Here is a 19944-nt window from a genome sequence, read left to right as displayed (position 1 = left end):
ACAACAAAATATTTTTTCGTACAAAAAGATTAATCAATGCCCTTAATATTATCGATCTCAAATCAACATGTTCTTTTCTTGGCAACCAGAGAGGAGTAAACTTTCAGAATGAGTCCATAGTTAGCCACATGGGAATGAAATATAAGAATCAGGAGTTGCGTCATCATGGTGTTTCTCACTGGAGCTTTTTTTGTCAAGTAAACCTGCAAAACTCAGAACATTTTCTGACCACTCATTAAGCTCCTTTGTTTTGAATGCAGGTTACACCCCTAGTGTTGAATACCAAGAAAAATGGCATCTCTTGTTTCCCATGACTGTTCTTTCTTTGGTTTCCTCCCTGTGCTTCTTCCCTTGACTTTTTCATTCCCCCACCACTTTCTCTTAAACTGTCTATTCTGCCGTCTCCATTTGGCACTTCACTCTTACCCCCAATTTTTTAATAAGCCTCTTGACTCGCTTTCCTGCAGTTTGTCCTATCAACACTTTAACACCACAAAAGATTCCCTAAAGGGACTCTCTACACTTTCAAGAAAGAAGGACGATCTTGTAGTTAAAGCCTGGGCATGGGGGCTGGGAGATGTAGGCTCCACCACAGATTTCCACTGTGTCTTTGGGTAAGTCACTGAACCATTCTGTGTCAGTATCCCCATTAACAGATAGGAAGAATAATACTGATTTCCTTTGGAAAAGTGTGGTGTGCCCTAATTCATTCATTTTTTTTGCAAAGCGCTTATAAATCCTAAAAGGGAGTTTTCTATGTAGGGACAAATGATTTATTTCCTGAGAGAAGCAATAGAAAACTAGACAATCTGACTGTCTTGGGACCATTTAAAAAAAAGACAGCACTTGAATGTATTAATTGGAGGAAAGCTTTGTGTTTGCAGTTGACCTATTATAAGTACATCCTGTTTCAGTGGAGTGAATTTTATTTAGTTTCCAGTTCATACGAATGTGGTAAAATAGATGAACTGTAACAGAGAAGAAGAAATAAATGATAAAGTAATTGCTACAAAGGAAAATTCTTGTAAATGTTTGCTCCTTTGACAGCAGCATTTATTTTAAATTTCTCAAGGGATGGTCATTTATGTTGGTATCGTACTTCAGTCACAAATATAACATAGCTACACTGAAACCCCCATATGTCAATTTCTGTAGTAGTCTCTTGCCAAAACAAAGCCTTACAGTGCTCCTTACAAGAACAGGAACAAATCTGATTTTTCCTCTTTGAAAGGTTTGAGTTCATATATGTGAAACTTTATCCATTTCCCCTCCTCCTGCTTTTTTTTATTATATAAAATAAGGAGAGGGAAATGTAGATAAAGTCTCTGATGTTGAAACGGGCTGAGATTTTATCATTTTAATGTTTCCCATCTCCTGTACTATTTGTTCAGAAAATCATTGATATCCGTTTGATGTATTTTGACTCAGACGAGCTTAATTTATCCCAGGTCCGATTAGTGATGCAAACAAAAATAAGAAGAGCAATATCATGATCCAATTACGTAGGCAACAACTGAAAAAAAATCTAGTATGCATTAAAACTAAATCCAAGTCAAAGCTTAGAAAGACAATGATCAGTGTTCCTGGACGTTTATTGAAAACTTTCTGTTTTGGTCACATTTTTCAAACATGGTTATTGTATCATCTGAAGAATTAGAATGAGTATACTAAACTTTGGTAATAAAGAAGCAGCCCTAGCTTTTTGTAATTTGTTTAAAGTATTGCGATTTATCCCTCATTTTGCTCAAATGTCACAATTTCTTTATGAAATATCAGGGAAACCTGATAGTAATGGGGGGTTAGGGTAAGTAGATATTGTTGAATTTATTAAGATCTTGAATAGTTACATATTTTTAAAAAACGTGCTAAAGCAGCAAAATCAAATAAGTTTTGGATTTCTTAAAACTCATGACCAGATTGAAAACTAGGTGAAAAAATAAAAAATATGGTTTGAATTTTGAATCATAATCACCATCATTTAATATTTTTTCCGTTGGCAGACAATTCCCAATATACTCTCTTATGTGCACTTGGCATTCGAGCCACTGCAACATAGAACTTCAGTGGCTTTTTTCCCCCCCGCCTTGACATTGCTGTGTTATTGTCACCCAGCATAGCCATCTGGTGCTGTCAATTCAAGGATGGGTTATCTTGTAATTTGTACATTGTCTTTTTTTATTAACAAACCAACCATGCTGTGTGAAGCAAATTGTAAAACATGTTCAGTTGCTTGTGTAAAAGATCACAGAAATGAATTGTAAATTAAGGAAAGCAGGGAACCGCGGAACAAAAAGGGGTTACTGCTGTGCTATCTGACATGTATACAGACTTTGTATTACAAATGTAAGCTGTTTTTTTAAATGTAACTGCAGTTTTTCTGTGCTACAAGAAATCTAATCTATACTGAAAATGTGCGGTTTGAGTTAAATCTGTGTTGGTCACTTAGTTTATTTTTGAAAAAGACAGTGGTAATTTTTGTGATTTGAAAAAAGATTTCATGGTAACTTGTTCAATGTAATAATAATGTATAGAATTTTCAAACAAATACTTAATTCTTTCAATGTCCTTGTGATCTTAGGTAAGTATTATTTTCCCTGCTTCTACCAATGGAAAAACTGAGGCAGAGAGGTAAACTGATTTGCTTTAGGTAGGACTCAGCCAGGATTACAACTCAGAAATTCCCAGCTCCTAGTCTCATGATTAGACCACTAGCTAATGGCTTTACAGATTTAGGCCAGGCAGATCCTTGGCTCTTGAGTATGTTGGTAATGGGTTGTGCAGAATAATGGAGAGTTCTGTTTTTTGTCAAAGGTTTCTTAAGTGCAGCACCACTTGGTTAATCTGTTGATGAATCCTTGGTGTGGCTTTTGGGACAATAACTCGCTGTCTGTGTTAGAAGTCAGTTCATCCAATTAAACAGGGTTCTAGCACTATTCTAGAATGGCTAGGCATTTCCTGAAGGGCTGATGGTTCCACCCTAGTGAACCTTGATGCAGAACTGGGACCCCAGTAGGCATGTGTGTGAAAACAATTTAATTAAAAGAGACGTTACTATACATGATAAAGCTGCAGAGCTTGTAATACCTTTAATTTGGTCTCAGAGTCGCAGCCGTGTTAGTCTGTATCCGCAAAAAGATCAGGAGTACTTGTGGCACCTTAGAGACTAACAAATTTATTTGAGCATAAGCTTTCGTGGGCTGTAGCCCACTTCATCGGATGCATAGAATGGAATATACAGTGAGGAGATATATATACACTGGATACAAATGTCAGTATGATTATGGCTTATGCCAGGATGATTTAAAACAAACAAACTGATTAAAAAATTGGTAGTGGTGGGGCTTGGTTTTAAAAACTGTACTATACATTATAGAAAATAGTTTTTAAAACTGATTTTGTGCTGTAGAGAGAATTTTAATAAGTGGCCAAACATATTAAGTTGTGCATCAGTATTAGATTTTATATCGGATGTTGCATTTAAAATTAGTGATTCTTTTCTTTGCTGCATTCCAAACTAGCTTGTAAGGAAAAAAGACTAGCGTGTCATGCCACTGTTATGCATTTTCATTTCCAGGATTGTGTTTTTAAAATGGGGAAGAGAGAGGGGGGAGAACTTCCCTAAAAGATGGTTGTTCTACCTGAAGTTTATTTATTATTGGACTGATCTCTTTCTGGCAATTATTTTTTTCGACTCTCGTTGTCAGATTTTAAACATTTAATGACAAACACCCACACATCTGCTGCCGTTGATGCTAATTTACTTCGTTCATCTGATTATTAATGTTGACTTGAACGTTGTTTTAAGGCCCTCAGCTCTGTGTTTCCTCTGTAGTGCCTCTTACAAGGCATTGCCAGAGCATTTCAAAAAGGAAAACGATACTGTCTAACTTTTCAAAATCTGTCCATATTAAAAGCAATAGCAGCATGTGGATGCTATATTTACAGCAGTTACTGCATGAAGGGTCTGATCCTATAAACACTTGCCTCCATGGGTAGTCACATTGATGTCAGTGGGGCTACTCACATGAGTAAGTGTTTGGAGGGTGTGGGCCTCATCAGCATGTTGGTTACATTAGAGTTCAGCATACCTTCAGGGGCCTTGCAAACAGTTATGAAAATTATTTTATTTACCTTTATCTTAAATCTTAATAGCATGATGTACACTGTACTTGTTGATAATGAGTTTTCATCTAATTTTTGTGCATTTTTCCCCTTTACATGAAGACCTTACCTGTTTGGAGCAGGATGTTTTTCCATAAAAGCTCCTTGGTGAGTTCTGAGTTCAATCCCAGCATGCCTATAATTCATTTGGTGTTATCACTGAAAATAACTTTACATTCAAATTGTTTTTTTTACTGCATGGGCTGATCCATAGGTGGAAGCACTGTATACTTATCACCTACTTTTAAACTATGGATAAATATTCGCCATCAAGTGTTCAAGAAACAAATATGTGTATTGTGTTTCTCTCATGATATTTAATATTTTAAAGTTGACATTTTAATTAATATTTGAAGTAGGGAAATTTAGTTTTTAAAGTAGCCGAGATGTTAGAAAAGATAAAAAATAATCCAGATAGGCAAAGGTGAATACAATATCTGTTCTAAAAACATAATGCCTCTCTCTCTCTCTCTCTCTCATACACACACACTTCACACCGTGTAGTGTCGAAACACTTTCCTTGCTTATGGACAGAAGACACCAGCTACTATAGGTTTCTCTGTAGAACGTCAAATTAGGTAATAATAAAATACTAAACTAAGAGAAATGAAATAATAATATTCTAATGACTAACCATTTCCCACTCAGGAAACCACTTTAAATGATGAAACATTTTTAAGAACACTAAATAAACAGACATTCCGAAGTTCTTATCACCATGTCAAAAGACATGTTGTTTCTTAATAGTCAGCACATTTTTGTAATAAAATGTTTTAAACATTTAACATTGCAGCATATTGCCACAACCAGCTTATAAAATACTGTACAGGCATGGAAGCATTAAAAGTAATCATAAGAAGTTATTCTGTGCAAGAGACTGGTGCAGCCACACTTGCAGTATTGTGTACTCTCCTCGTTACTTTATTCTAAAAAGAGTATGATCAGGCGGGTACAGATTTAGATAACTAGAATGATATGGGGGTGTGAGGATTTTAGGCAGAAGATTTCAAGAGCTATTGGGGACTACATACTATAAGTGTGTAGTGATTTATATATGCAGCTCTCATGATCACTAATGGGAATTGTTCACATATATCCCTGTTACATCCAGATCAGAATATTATCCCTCAATCTATATTCTGTGGAAAAATGGGGCTTAAGAACCTCACAGTCTACAACATTCTTAAGCGAATGGAAAGGATAGATACTGAAAGGGATATTTGAACTAGCTTAAATACAAGAATAATGGGGCACCAATTTCTATTAAATAAGGGCCAAGAACAAAAGGAAATAACGTGGAATTTCCTTATAGTGGGGATAGTTACTATGTGAGGGTTATACTAGTGTCTATACTGTAGCATCAAAATAGTTTTTAAAATATAAATGAATTATGAAAGCATTTGTGCTGCAGATATTACGAGAAATAATAACTCAAAGTACTGGAGAGTTCAAGATAGGCCCTTTTGGGGTAAAATAACCTGTGTTTTTGCATACATACTGAAATTATCTTCCTAAGATTCATTTGTAAATGTAGTTTTCCATGTAATTGAGCATTCCATCTGATAGTTTTTCCCTATTAACTATACAGGCATCAGACAAAAAGTTTTGAAGGTGGATTATCTAATAAAAGGATGCATCAGTAGCCTAGATTCATAAAGCAGGCTCCCCTAGCTTCAACAAAGACAGTCATAGACACTTGTCAACCAGAAATGATTTTAGAGTGAAACAAGATTAAAAGACCTAGATTAAAGAGAGGAATATATGAAATATAATAGACTTTAAAATCATTGCTTGTCTTTTACAAGACTCTTTTGTGGTCTGTTTGATGCCAGTGTTGGTGCACAAGAAAATAGTCTTTACTTGCCTACACAGACATTGGGACAAAAAAATGGGGGCAGGGAATGAAAAAGATGTAGGGCATGTTGTTTCCATTAAAATCTTAATGAGACTTCAAATTATGTCGGCAAAGTGAGCAAAGATTTGACAATTTATTGTCTGTTGAATTTAAGGGCCTGTAAATATTTTTGGAGTAGTTTTTCTTCTTTGCTCCATGGAATGGAAACTGGGATCATGTCTTTATTTCCTTGTTTTTAGGCAAAACACTATTAACTACCATAATTTATTTACAACATTTATAATTTAACATCACCATGGTTATTCTTGAGAGAGATACAATTTTTGAGTATTCTTGCAAATGTAACTGTAAATTTCATGCACTGTTTTCCTGCCGGTAATTTGAAAGACATTATTTACCAGTTTGTTTACTAATTTATTGTTGATATATCTTTTTCCTTCAAAATTAAAATACATTAACATTTTAGAGATTTCAGTTGTTCACCAGTTTGTAGGTTGCAGATAGTAATTGTCAGTTGGTGTCTTTGTTAATGCAACAAACATGAAAACTTATTCTTTGGTAACATAATTCTAAACAGGTAGAATGAGACTAATTAACCCAAATACAGTGTAAATTGTAGATCAGTTCTATTATATCATATGTATGTAAATTATCTTTTTTACCTAATTAGTAGATTTTAATCTCCTAGATTGAAGCTAAAAACATACAATAATGCAATATGAATGTCTTACCTTTTTTTGCTTTTTAAAATGAATTTTAAAAGAATTTCATGTAACTATTTCATTTATGAAACCACAATTTTAAGACTCATATTTAAAAGGGTAAAATTTATTTTTCCGACAGATGTAGCTTTTTGAGAAACCCTGTATGCCTGTTTTTGGTACTGTATAATTGTCTGCTTAGATAAAAAAAATATTTTACTACTTATAATTCACCTTAAATCTCATACAACAAAACAAAACCGAAATTCAGAATGTTTAAATTAATATCACTGCTATGATCCTTTTATAAACACTTTTACTGTGATGCAACAAAAAAGACATTTGTAGAAGTTAAGCCTAAGGATTTGTTACAACAATCAGCAATTATCTTTAATTTCTAAAATAATCATTTTTCCTGTTATACTGTAGGCATGAAAAAAGCCTACATTTTATTTCTCAAAGTCTCTTCTTTGCAAGATCTGAGGAAATGGGGCCTTTCTCTTGTTTATCAACTGCTTTCTCTTTAAGTCCTTTTCTAAAGCAATTGCTCTTCTAATTTTTCCCAGAACATGCACAAACCTTATATGCGTTTAAATAAGATATAGGTTGTCATTCAGCAACATTCAGACTCAGGAAAGCGTTACTATATGAGGACAGCACCTTTTCTGGCTATGCCAAAAGAAGGACAGGAGACATTTGACCTGGGTTTAATCAGGCCGCAACTTTATTATTAGATGTCTGGGACCACCTGGCAGATAAAAATGTACAGTGCAGGTACCCCCATGTTTATTCCGTAATTACCCGGGGGGCATTTACCAGCTCCCCCTCTTTTCTCCTCCAGGTCACTCCATCTTAAAAGTGCAGGACGGTCACTTGCATGTGTTTAACTTTAAATTGAAGTCAATGGGACTTAAGTTCTCTCCTGAATAGATTTAAGTGTGTGCTTAACTGCTCCCCTGAATCAGGACCTACATGTATGGGGAAATTAAATATTTATTGTGCAGCTTTGATACTACTCAGAAAGTAGGGGCTTAATTTTTTTTGACATTTTAACTGGTGAACTCATGAACATTTTCAATTTTAATCTTCTACTAAGTGCAATAAGAAATTATTTAAGGCATTGTTTCCTAGTGGTTAGCACATTAGCCGGGGGACAGGAATTCCTGGGTTCTGTACCCAGCTTGGTCGCTGTTTCAGAAAAAAATTGCTGGCATTTCTTTGCTTCTCTGTAGGACAAATTTGGCTTTTAATAGGAGATTTGCTGCTGTTTTCAATTGGAGTAAGAGCTTGTAGAGCACTCGAAGATGTGGTATATAGGGTCCTGTCTTTCACTACTAATTCAAACAAACTTGCATTAGAGTTAAAGCGGGGTGAAGTTTTATTATTGTGCTAAATTGTGCTCCTGAGATCCACATGCAGAGGGGATCCTATTCACATACATCTCCCTCCCATGCATAAAGGCAGTGTCTTCCCCCAGACCTGAGAGGCCAGACCTAAGAAGGGATTTGTGTGGTAAGAGGTGCAGGCGGAGGACATGCATTATCTCATTGGTCCCCACCTCCATACCCTCCTCCTGCTTGCTGCAGAGCTCAAGATGAAAATAAAAAGCATCCAGAATCAGTATTCCATTTCCATATGGCCTTACCCCACCCTGCTGCTGGCTGCGAGAGTGGCTCCATTGGAGCCAGAGCATGGCGAAGTGGTGTGGGTGGCCCAGGACCCGTGTGGCTGAAGGTAGATGGCCCTGGTCTCTTGTAGATCCCAGGGATCTATAGGGTTTGTGAGTTGGGCCTATAGCCTGTTCATTTGGAGGGGCAGGTGAGAACACTCCCCAGCACCACTAACGAAATAATTAGGAAGAAGTCTCCATCAGAGAGAACCTCTAAGAGATGTCCTCCACCTTTTTGTCCTTTCCTGCAGATTGGCCCACAGGAGGGGGGTTATGGGTCCCATTGTTATTAGTTGTGTCTTTTTGCCTTGCTGGTCCATGTACAGTAGTCAAAAAGACCCAGACCTAGAAAAATAGGATCTTTGATCTTTTTGGTATCTGTTAAATATAGTGCAATCATCTGTCAAGGTGACGCAGTGAAAATAAGGACAATGTATACTTTATACTCATTAGTTTCCCATCTTGTTTTATAAACTGATTGATTCTTTTTTTAGCTTTATCTTGTTGCATCTTATCCCTTGTAATAAAAATTATGGTTTAAGGTGTTGAAAGTTATTATACTTTAAATATTCATTTAAATTTATTTTTTTAACGTGATGCCAATTGGCTTATAATTTCAGTACTCAAAGAAATTTATGAGGTGTCGACAGGTTAAGGGGGAGTAAAGAGCAGGAGTTCACAGTAGAAACAAGTTAGTCACCACCTATCGTCACCATTCTTGTTTTGTTATCATTTATGAAGCTTGAAAAGTTGATCACGTACACATAATAATTAGGATTTATAGTTTCCAAGAAGATGTTAAAAAAATTCACAATTATATGAATATACATTACGTATCAGTTTTGAAAGCCACTGAATTCTAGAAGTCCTTTAAGGGAAAGTAGTTTGGGAATGTATTAAAGAAAACTCTCTGGTAAATTAAGACTGGGGGTAACATTAAATATTCCTGTGTTATAAAACTTTCCAGTATGGATTTGTTGACATCATTATAATTTGTTCAGAAATATGTCTAAACCAAATATAATACACAACTTTTTTTTAACAGTACTAAGTTTAACCACATGAGAACCATGTTTTACAAGGTCTCCACTTTCTGTCTACAAAACATTATTCTTGAACAGAAAATGTTTTGGCACTGAAAACCAACACTTAAAAGCATGCCTTGAAAGATGTATGTTGTAAAGATATGGTGTAAATATAATGTAGTTTATATAATTTCCTTTAAATGTGCTTATATTTGTTTTTGGACAAGCATAATTCTTTGGCAGTTGGGGTGGAAAAAGCCCCAATAGAGATTTTCATTTTTATGATTAGAAGACCAGTTACACTGCTGTAAATTCATAAAACTCTATTGAAGCCAATTAAGTTATTCCAAGAGTTACACCAGTGTAACTGAGAGCAGAATTTGACCCAGAGTATATTTTCCTCTTTTCCTATCTTTTCATGCATATGTTCCCCCCAAAAATATTTTTGTTGTTCTAAGATTTTACTATTAAAATATTCACAATTATCTGCAAAACTGGTGACAGAAGAAATTAATACATCTCGATCATACTCACACTCAATTTTTGCTTCAGATGCAACCAGTCATATGCAAGTTACTGTCATACCAGACTCGCCTGTTTCTATATGAAATACAATCACTTATTGATTGAGGTGTATTTCAATAAATAGCAATATTCATATGTGCATATATTTAAGCTTCCACTTCCATTTCTGCAAGAGACCCTCATCATGTGTTAATAATCTATTGATACCTTTTCATTGGAAGTTAAGGAACTAAAAAGTAGTGATTGATACATTGTTTGTGATAGAAATGGTAGAAAATCTTGCTTTTATAAGCTATTTTAAAAAAAAAAAGTATGATAAAATCTAGCAACATTTTAATATTTCAATGCCAGTTCTAACATTTTAATGTAAATTGTGATAGTTCCTTTGGAAACAAGGCAGTTTAACAATCTATAGCTGGGAACTTTTTAGAACACAGATTTCTGACCCAGTAGTCTGTAATTAGAGTTGTAACAATCTGATATATCAGGTGCTGTGTGGTAGATCAGTAATCGGGTTATTGATACAATACAGTGTAATTGCTCTTTTGGGGCATTTTGGTCTTTCACAGATGCAAGAGAGGCAGGGGCCTGATCAGAAACCCACAGAAGTCCCTGGGAGTCTTTCCAATGACTTTTGTGGCTTTGGCACAGGCCCTAAGTCAGTGTAATGAAGAGTCTTTTGAGAGGTTTTTCAAAACAAAACATTCTCCTATGTGACCACAGACTCGTTGTGTGTGTGACCTGCAGCAAGCAGCTTAACCTCTCTGTGCCTCAGTTGACCCATCTCTAAAACAGGCATAATACAGTCTTCCCGGGGGTGTTGGGAGATATATTTCTGTTGTCTATAAAGTCCGTTGAAATCTTTGCCTGAAAATGCAGTATCATTGCAAACTATTAATCTTTTCTCTCAATCTTAAAAATGACAAAGCCAATTTCTCTCAATGGTCTAGAAAAAATATTCACTCCTTGGATGAGTTCTTGTTGAAGGCACTTTTTCCCGCCCCCGTCCACCCATCCCTCCCTCAGCTGAATTTTAAATGCTTGGAAATAATGGCATGATACTCTCCAGGGACACTACTTCATTTCCCATCACACTCCAGCTTCACTGTGCACCCAGGAAGGGCTGTAAGGGCTTGATCCTTCTCTATTGATGTCAGTGAGCATTTTGCCATTGACCTCAAGGGGAGCAGGATCGAGTTTTAAACAAGACTAGTGGAGATATGGGAAGATGAGAATGCCTTTGGGAGGGTAGAGCTGATCCATGCAGGGGCAGAGAAGGCTGTTTGAAGCCCAGCTCAAGGAATCCTTCTTGTTATATTTGCTTTTGCTTATGGTAACTTGATTTTTTAATTATGTTGATTAAAAATTTGCTTCTGTTGAAATAAATCCTTGCTGGTTACTGCTGGTTCATTTCTGCTGAGCCACATCACCAACTTATAAGCTGTTAATAATAAAAAAAATGCTGACTAATATGAACGACGCAAGTACCTTTATAATTACACACCAGACTAGGGTTGTTTTATTATCCGTTGTTTTTCTGTTTGGTTTTCTGCCACTTGAGTCCATGATAATGCAATAAAAATAGGGTCTTGCTTATACCTTTGGGGTTGAAGATCACATCGTTCAAAAATGCAGAGGAATGAGAACAGAGAATATGATAAATTCAGCACTCACGGAAGGATGGTGTTTTGTGGCACAACAAAGCCAGCAAAGAAAATAAGCAAAGGGGAGAAGGTGGCAATGCAAAGGCGTATGAGAGAAACAGAAGTAGAGAGAGGGATGAAACAGACAGATGAGGGAGAAGGGAGACTGGGATTGTGGGAAAGGAGAATGCTGGGACTGTGGCAAAGGGAAAATAGCATCTCAGGCAGCCCTATTTATTTTGTGGTTAAATTAACTGAGGAAATGAACATTGCTCCGAAAATGATTCTGAATACATGTAAAACCGAACATAATCCTCCAGTGTTGGGGGGGTCTTAATTAATTTCCAGATTCCTGGTTTAGATTGGCCTTTGATCAATTTCACCCAGGCAAAATTATAAAAACACATGTTTTTTAAAGGATACAAGAAGAAAAAATGTTGAATGGTATCGTCACTGAACCTAATTACATACCATTGGATCTGCTACATGCACTCTATGGTGTCCCAGAGGACAGCATTTCTTAATTTCATTCTGTGCAATAGCGTTTTTGCATAGCATTATTATTGTACATGTTGTCTCCATTGCCTTGTATCCGCTGCATGTTCCTTCCTCTCGTCTCTCTGCTCCCATCCCATTTCTCCCACAGCGGAATTGAAACCAAACATAGATAGCTCTGCACCGCAGAACATGTTAGGATTGTTTGTCAGTGTCTCCTCTTTAAAAATGCAAGAAAATGGAAGCCAACTAAAGTGATTGACCCAGAATCTAGACTTTCTTTCCCCAGTGACTCGATTATAAGATGTGTAAAAATGTTTGCATCCAATCTGGAAGTTGTTCCTGATGATTGCAGATATGCAATACTGCGTCTTTCAAACAACTTAAACAATTCTGCATTATTAGACAGTCCTGTTTGTAAAGGTCAGCAGTTAAGGAACACTTGGGGCCTGATTTTCAGAAACTGTGAGCACTCACAATTTCAGTTGAAACTAGTGACAGCTGGAAGTGCTCAGTAATTCAGAAAATCAGGGCCTTGGGACTTGGAATGAAAGTTGAGTGAGGGCCCTCTTGGATCACTAGTAAATGTAACTTTGAGAATTACCTTGTGTTAATTTTACTTTGTTTTTATTTTAAGCAAAACCAAACCAGCTCCACAGATTTCACCTAGTAAATCTGTGGGAGGAGAGTTTTGTGTTGCTGCAGTCTTCGGTTCATCAAGATCCTGGTTTGCAAACAATCCAGGTCTAAAAAGAGAAAAAGGTTTGTTTATTAGAAAATAATTAGATTAGATTTTTTTGTATTTATCTTGCTTTTGGTTTATCTCATTATAAAATAGCTCCTGACCAAATACTGTGTATCTGTTCTTTTTACTTATTAATTATCTTTGCAACTATACATGGTGTCTGTCAAACTTCTGGAAGTCATTGGAAACTGAGGGCATCAGGAGTGTGCCATTACGATACAGGACCAATTTACAAGAAAATAAAAATTGCAAAATGAGTCAAGTAATGACCACAAAGTCACTTGTGATCCGATGCTGTTCAGAGATGCCTCTGATGTGCTACTCAGGAGTGGCCCTGCAGCCATTTTGGAAGCTGCTCCATATTTCTAGGGTGAAGTACCTGTCGGAAGTAGCTACCTAAACATAGATTTGGTAATACGTAACTACTCAAATACACCCCATTCCAAGGAGGCAGTCAGGGAACCCGCCCCACTTAGTTGTCATATATGGTAATTGGTCCTTTGTGAATGTCAGGGAAGAAAGAAGCATGCTCTGTGCTTTACTTCCCCATACCACTCCAGAATCTCCCCTCATTATGTTAATTTGACATGGTCAACCACGAACATTTGTAAAAAGGGCAATTTTTTTTTTAATTTAGGAAAGCCACTGCTATTGTAGATATTTTCTGTTTCTGCTATTCTGTTGTAATAATAGATGTTTTCCATGTTTTCTTGCCCATAGATCAATCAAAACAGTTTGTGGTGGAATCCCTGTATATTATCAGTTGTTACGGTACCCTGGTAGAACACGTATTGGAACCACGTCCACTCAGCACTGCTCCGAAGATCAGTGATGACACTCCTTTGGAAATGGTGACCTGTCCGAGAGCCAGCTGGACATTGGTTAGGTAGCTCATCCCTTTGCATTGCTCTTCTCTTTGTCCTTATTCAACACGTGCTGAGCCCATTTTAGGAAATAGGCGCATGACCTCAGCCCGTATTGACTTCAGTAGAAATTGAGAGTTATTCAGCTCCATCCAGCACACCAATCAGGATTGAACATTTGATAAGCACTAAATCCAGATCTTTTGAAAGTCAGTAGCAAAACCTTTTATGACTCCAATCAGATCAGAAATTGGTCCTATATTTTTAATAAAGCATGAAATTCTACCACCCCATCTAGACACACAGTCAATCTACACAAGTTTAGAGTTAGCTGTTGAATGGTGTAGAAATCAATGCTAATTTCCTTTAAAATAATCAAATATAATTTAGCTTCTTTTTATTACTAAGAGTAGAAACAGTTAATTTTTCTAGCAGTGAAAATATAGTACTGAAGTTCTGCACTGAGATGTATGACTGGAGTGTGCAACATACAGCAAGAAGCTAGGCAAGACTTCCTGTAAGTAGTTGAATGTAGAATCTTATCAATCATAGTTGAAGAAATTAGTCCTGACTTGTGGAATAAAACAAACAGAAATTGATGAGAAAATATTGTCAGTGCTTTCGACATTTTAAAATATTTTCCCATTGATTTTTGTAGGCTCCGATATTCTTTAGTACTACTCATTCCTGGACTGGATTAATCAATATTTCATTTACCAAGCTATTTAGGAGTGGCCAGCCCTAATTAAAATTACAACACGGTCTTCTAAACCATTATTGTTGAAATGAGCAGGTTGTAATGGAATTGCAAATTCTAATTGGATCAATAGTCAATAACTTTACACAGCTCTGTTTTCACAGTTTTGTAGCTGCTTGTTTTCCTTTACAGAACAGTAGAAACTGTAGTATAAGAAAACACAAATGTTCCCCGGGTTCTGTTGTGTGTTAATATTAAACAGTGCTAGCATGACATAGAGTTCACCAACATTTTCTAAACTGTCTTGATCCCTTTTTGTGTTCAGTATATAGTACTGTCCGCAAAAACGTGTCAGCACCGAACAGTCTGTGAGAGTTGGTCACACTTTTCAACTGACTGCTGTGTATTTCCGTGCTTGAACAAGCTAATTTAAATAATTATAAACATTGTACAAGCTCGTGATGACACAGACACTGATTTACATTCTCTGTATTAGCTTAAATATTAATATTCTTGTGTCCTCAGAACTCCTCAGTGGAATGAACTGCAACCACCATTTAATGCAAACCATCCATTGCTCCTAGCTGCAGATGCAGTGCAGTATTATCAATATCTGCTCTCTGGCTGTAAGTAGTTTAGTACTTTTTGTCTTTTTGTATGTTTGTAAGTTTAATGTGAAATGATGACTTTCTAAAACAGTTTCTTAACTTACATTCTTGAGACAAGATAGCATTGTTATCAACAAGCCTTTTTAAAAAAAAAAAAAATCCAGTGTGCAAATACTAGTGACTGGGGAATGTTTATTCTATAAGGCAATGGATGCGGAATGAATGATGATTTAGACGCTTTTCAACATGAAAAATTCAATCAAATAAAATTTTAGAAATGTAGCAGCATGCTGAAATGTATGTAGTTAAAGTTATGTCAGATGCAGGGCCGTCCCTACCCATACGCAAAGTACGCAGCTGAGTAGGACACCAGGAAATTTGGGGCACCTGCTCCGCCTCTTCCCCATGGACCCCGCCCCTGCTCCACCTCTTCCCCATGGCCCCGCCCCTGCTCCACTCCTGCCTTGCCTCCTCCCAATTCTGCTCTGCCCCAGCCCCGCCCCCAGCCTACTCTGCTCCCCTGGCTCCCAGCCGTGCCAGCGGTGAGTGCTAGAGGGTGGTTCCTCCTTGTCTCCCAAGTCAGTCCCCTCAAAGAGGCTTGGGGGCTGCATAGGGCACCAAAATGGCTATTGATGGCCCTGGTCAAATGTCTCAACAAGTTCCTAATTTAATGAAAATAGCCATTTGTAGCTCAACTAGAAAAATTTGCTTCAGGTTAAAAATATGCCATAAAAAGTAGAGCTGTCAATTATTCGCAGTTAACTTAAGTGATTAACGTAAAACAAATTAACTAGATTTTTTTTAAAAGTTGCAATTAATCACAGTTTTAATCGCACTGTTAAACAATTATAGAATGCCAATTTAAATTTATTATATTTTTGAATGTTTTTCTACATTTTCAAATATATTGATTTCAATTACAACACAGAATGCAAAGTGTAAAGGGCTCACTTTATATTATTATTTTTTATTACAAATATTTGCACTGTAAGAAAGATAAAAGAAATAGTACTTTTCAGTTCACCTCATACAGGTATTGTAGTGCAATCTTTTTTTCTACATTTGTAAGTTGCATTTTCACGATATATTTTTTTTCACATAACTGCACTCAAAAACAAAATAATTAAAAACTTTAGAGCCTACAAGTCCACTCAGTCCTATTTCTGGTTCAACCAGTCACTAAGACAAACATGTTTGTTTACATTTACGGGAGATATGCTACTCGCTTCTTATTTACATCATCTGAAAGTGAGAACAGGCGTTCATGTGGCACTGTTGTAGCTGGTGTTGCAAGGTACATCTAAACATGATAGGGCATCTTCTAAATGCTTTCTTGAGTTTCCCAATTGTGTCCAAATGCAGGAGAATATGTAGTGTATCTTAGCTTTAATTATGAATGTTCTGTTTTCAACATACCATGTGACACCCCTTATTTATGGGTGGGTTTCTTTGGGTGGGTCCAGAGGAGGAACTGGGGAGCAGATCTCTGGTGTTCTGGTAGCTTAGAACTGAAGGAAGCAGTTCTGTGGAAAGAATTTTCCAGGAAGGTACAGTTTACTTCAAGTAAGGGATCAGTTGCAGAGTTTTCATACAACCAAATGTACTCATAGTGATAGAGTATTAGGTAGGGTTTCATGAAGACCCGAATCCAGACAATAAGATAGAGCTTCATACATCCCGGAGATGAGTGCAAGCCAGAGAGAATACCCACGTGGTCTCCTAAGATCGTCATGCTCCTACAGCCTCTTTCTTTCTGTTGCTTGTATTTACTTTCCCTCATGAGTCGGGTGCTTGCTGACAACTCAGCTTGTCGACATTCTTCCCACTCCCCTGGAATTCCTGATTGCTGGGCTATTTGTAGCCCAAATCTCAAGCGGCTGCTTTCCTCTAGAATCTTGGCAGGATTTCCAGAGATGTCTGGCCACCTGCTACAAATTGTGCGAGATCCATGACCTCATCTCAGGGAGCAAACATATGTTAGTCTCTAAGGTGCCACAAGTACTCCTGTTCTTCTTTTTGCGGATACAGACTAACACGGCTGTTACTCTGAAACTTGATATATTGCATTGTACGCTCAGTAACATTACATGCATTTTCTTTTCCTTAGTATAATACAAAATGGGGAGATTATTATGGGGAAACAGTGAGACTCTATTTTCTCAATTGGATAGCTGAGATTAAAATTATAAAATAATCATCTTTAAGTTATATGAAGAAGAAACTCTTTGTATAGGTAAAGATGCTCATGGGGAAACTAGACCCTCTGCTTAATTGACAGTGCAAACAATGCCAGCGTGTTTAAGCAATTAAAAATGTAAAAAGTGGATATCTGGGTCAAAGCATTATAAGTCTGAAACATGACTGGTAAAAGCAACACTGGTGCCAAGTTAGAGATATTACCTCCACCTGTCGATTTGTTGCATGCTTTCTGGAACTCAGAATATTGGTTGGGAGACTATTCAGAAGGCATAGTAATTTTTTGTTTTAATTCGGCATACCTTTTATTCTGTACTTTATATGTATTTTCTAGATGCAATATCCTTTCATATTTAAGATGAATATGTTTTAGCTCTGATAGTTCAAAATGTTGTTCACCCATAAGGGATGTGTTTTCTGAGGTCCAGTCTTAAAAACCCAGTCGAGAATTATGACTGGAATTTTTATTTGTTTCATTTGGATGTGTGAATTGAGTGGCATAGACAGTGAATGCAATTGGGAGATTATAATTAGGGTGAGAAAACAGCGATGTAAGTGGAAATAGTAAAGAAATTGTCCATCCTGGGAAGGAGAGTGGGAGAGGAGGATGTAGAGCAACCTCATAATCAACAAACAAAATAAATATGATGCAGACTGGTAAACAAAATCCTACCTTTGTTAGACAGAAAAACCCTCATAAGAGTAATTTTTGTTTACACCTCAGTGGCTGATAAAGACTGACATTAACTTTTCACCTCCCTTTCTATTTAATGTCAAATTTACTGTTTTGTGGGGGGTCAGAACAAGTCCTGTACACTGTTTAAGTCCTAGTTAAGCCTTCAAAATAGGGCTTACCTGGGATTTTACATAGTGCACAGGTTTTGTGCTTGCTCTCTGTAGGAGTGAATTTCATCTTAATTAAGGAAGAATTACTAATGTTTTTATTAGATCAGTTTGGAATTCTGCTACATGAAAGTCACTAGGGAAGTATAGAGATTGAATTGTTAAATTCTGTATCTAATTTATGTGTGAAAACTGAAGAAGTACAGACTATAATCTAATATTTTTACAACACAGGCAGTAAAGTGGATGCATTAATCCAATCCAGTATTTTGATAGCAGACCCACTGCAGTGTATAGTCTATTTGCAGCAGACATCTTTGGAATTATCTGGTGAAGGTTGCTATGGAAAGGATGACCAAGTTGTAAATTAGTACTGCTTTTGCAAGAGCAGAGAACAATATAAAACCTTTCACCACCCAGAGAAATTACATTGAAAATGATTTCATAGTAGAGAGAAAATGCTAATGAACACAGAACATGAATTTGAGGTTTGAAAGAACAGAGAGACTTGATTTAGTCTATTTTATGGACTCAAGGAAAAATGGTTAATTTGAACAAGTTTTATTTGGAATAAAAAGCTGTGGACGGAATAAATTCATTGCCCCAGTTCCCATAAACAATTTGGCAAGAGCCAAATTTCAGACTAGTATACAAACTGCTACTTAGGTGGTTAGATTTGATCACCTTTCTTTGGACCGCATTCCCTTTGGAAGATGTTGTTCATATACACCTCTACCCCAATATAACGTGACCTGATATAACACGAATTCGGATATAACGCGGTAAAGCAGTGCTCCCAGGGGGCGGGGCTGCACATTCCGGCGGATCAAAACAAGTTCGATATAACGCGGTTAGATTTTTTGGCTCCTGAGGACAGCGTTATATTGGGGTAAAGATGTACATCATTGTAGGAACACAACTCCTTTAGACAAATTACTGGTATATGTTGTGCTTCATAAAAGCAAAGGAAAACACAGAGAAATAGGGCAAAACTGCACAAAAATGAATGCATTAATCGTGTCTCTTTCAGCCACAATAGCTTCTGTAATACACAAGCAGGCGTCTTGCTGGGATTTGGCAGTGTGTTACTTTCAAATAAAAGTACATGGGTTCTGATTTGTTTGAGTTTGAGGGATTCTTGTGAGGGTGCTTGTTAGTTATGCACTATTTAGGATATTCAACTTAGAGAGCTCAACATTTTAAAATGTAAGTGTCTAAAGTTAGGCTCCGAGGTAAATATTCATGGGTGCCAAGTACCCATAGCTTCAACTGAAGTCAACAAGAGCTCTGGCTATTCATCCCCACTGACATTCAGGCCACTTACTTGGGTAACTAAATCTGGAGTTGTGTTCCTAGCTCTAGGTGATGTGTTCGTACGTTTTGTCAATCGCCTCCAGTAGCTCATAGTGCAGAGTAACTGGTTAGTTTCATAACACAGGGTGAGCTAATTGCTTATGCACAGTATGCTCATGCTACTGATGGTTTGTTCTAGTTTTGAGACTTTGAAAGCTACTTCTTACCCATCCTCTTCTGGTGTTGTCATTGCACATCTTTTTGGCAATAGGACCAAAAAAGGATATATTAGGGCTTCATCTGCCGAAGTCATTAAAATACTCCACCTGCTTTGATGGAATTAATATGTGGAAGAACGTGCCTCATCTCTTCCCCGTCCTTATGAGCAGGACATGGGATGCTGTCTCGTATTTTGCCTCTTTCCTGGAATATGTATTCTCTTGTGCTGTTAATAATAAACATGCCCGTATAAGGGAAAAAGCAACAGATCAAGAAGATACGTGAGTCTTTTGTGGAATAAAAAGCGTTCAATGTGTAAGTTCATGTTTATCAATAGATTTTGTTCTATAATGATTTCAAGGTTAATGCCTTGTGCAATTATTTAAAAAAATGGGAATGGCTGGTT

At 36.9% G+C, this 19944-nt stretch overlaps 1 protein-coding gene across 7 annotated transcripts in view; it reads left to right on the top strand.

Annotated features, from left to right (window-relative positions):
- Nucleotides 1-19944, top strand: part of BCAS3 (BCAS3 microtubule associated cell migration factor) — a 483012-nt gene that overhangs the window by 183948 nt on the left and 279120 nt on the right. For 5 of the 7 annotated variants that reach the window (XM_054008055.1, XM_054008052.1, XM_054008053.1 and 2 more), the window contains exons 17-20: nt 4225-4269; nt 12712-12836; nt 13540-13705; nt 14905-15005. In XM_054008055.1, the coding sequence (XP_053864030.1) occupies nt 4225-4269; nt 12712-12836; nt 13540-13705; nt 14905-15005 (437 nt within the window). The remainder of the gene's footprint in view (nt 1-4224; nt 4270-12711; nt 12837-13539; nt 13706-14904; nt 15006-19944) is intronic. The other 2 variants (XM_054008056.1, XM_054008054.1) reach the window with 1 other exon arrangement.

This window comes from Malaclemys terrapin, chromosome 18 (genome assembly GCF_027887155.1).
Source record: "Malaclemys terrapin pileata isolate rMalTer1 chromosome 18, rMalTer1.hap1, whole genome shotgun sequence".
In the NCBI taxonomy this organism is placed as follows: domain Eukaryota; kingdom Metazoa; phylum Chordata; order Testudines; family Emydidae; genus Malaclemys; species Malaclemys terrapin.
This window is presented reverse-complemented; position numbering and strand designations above follow the sequence as displayed.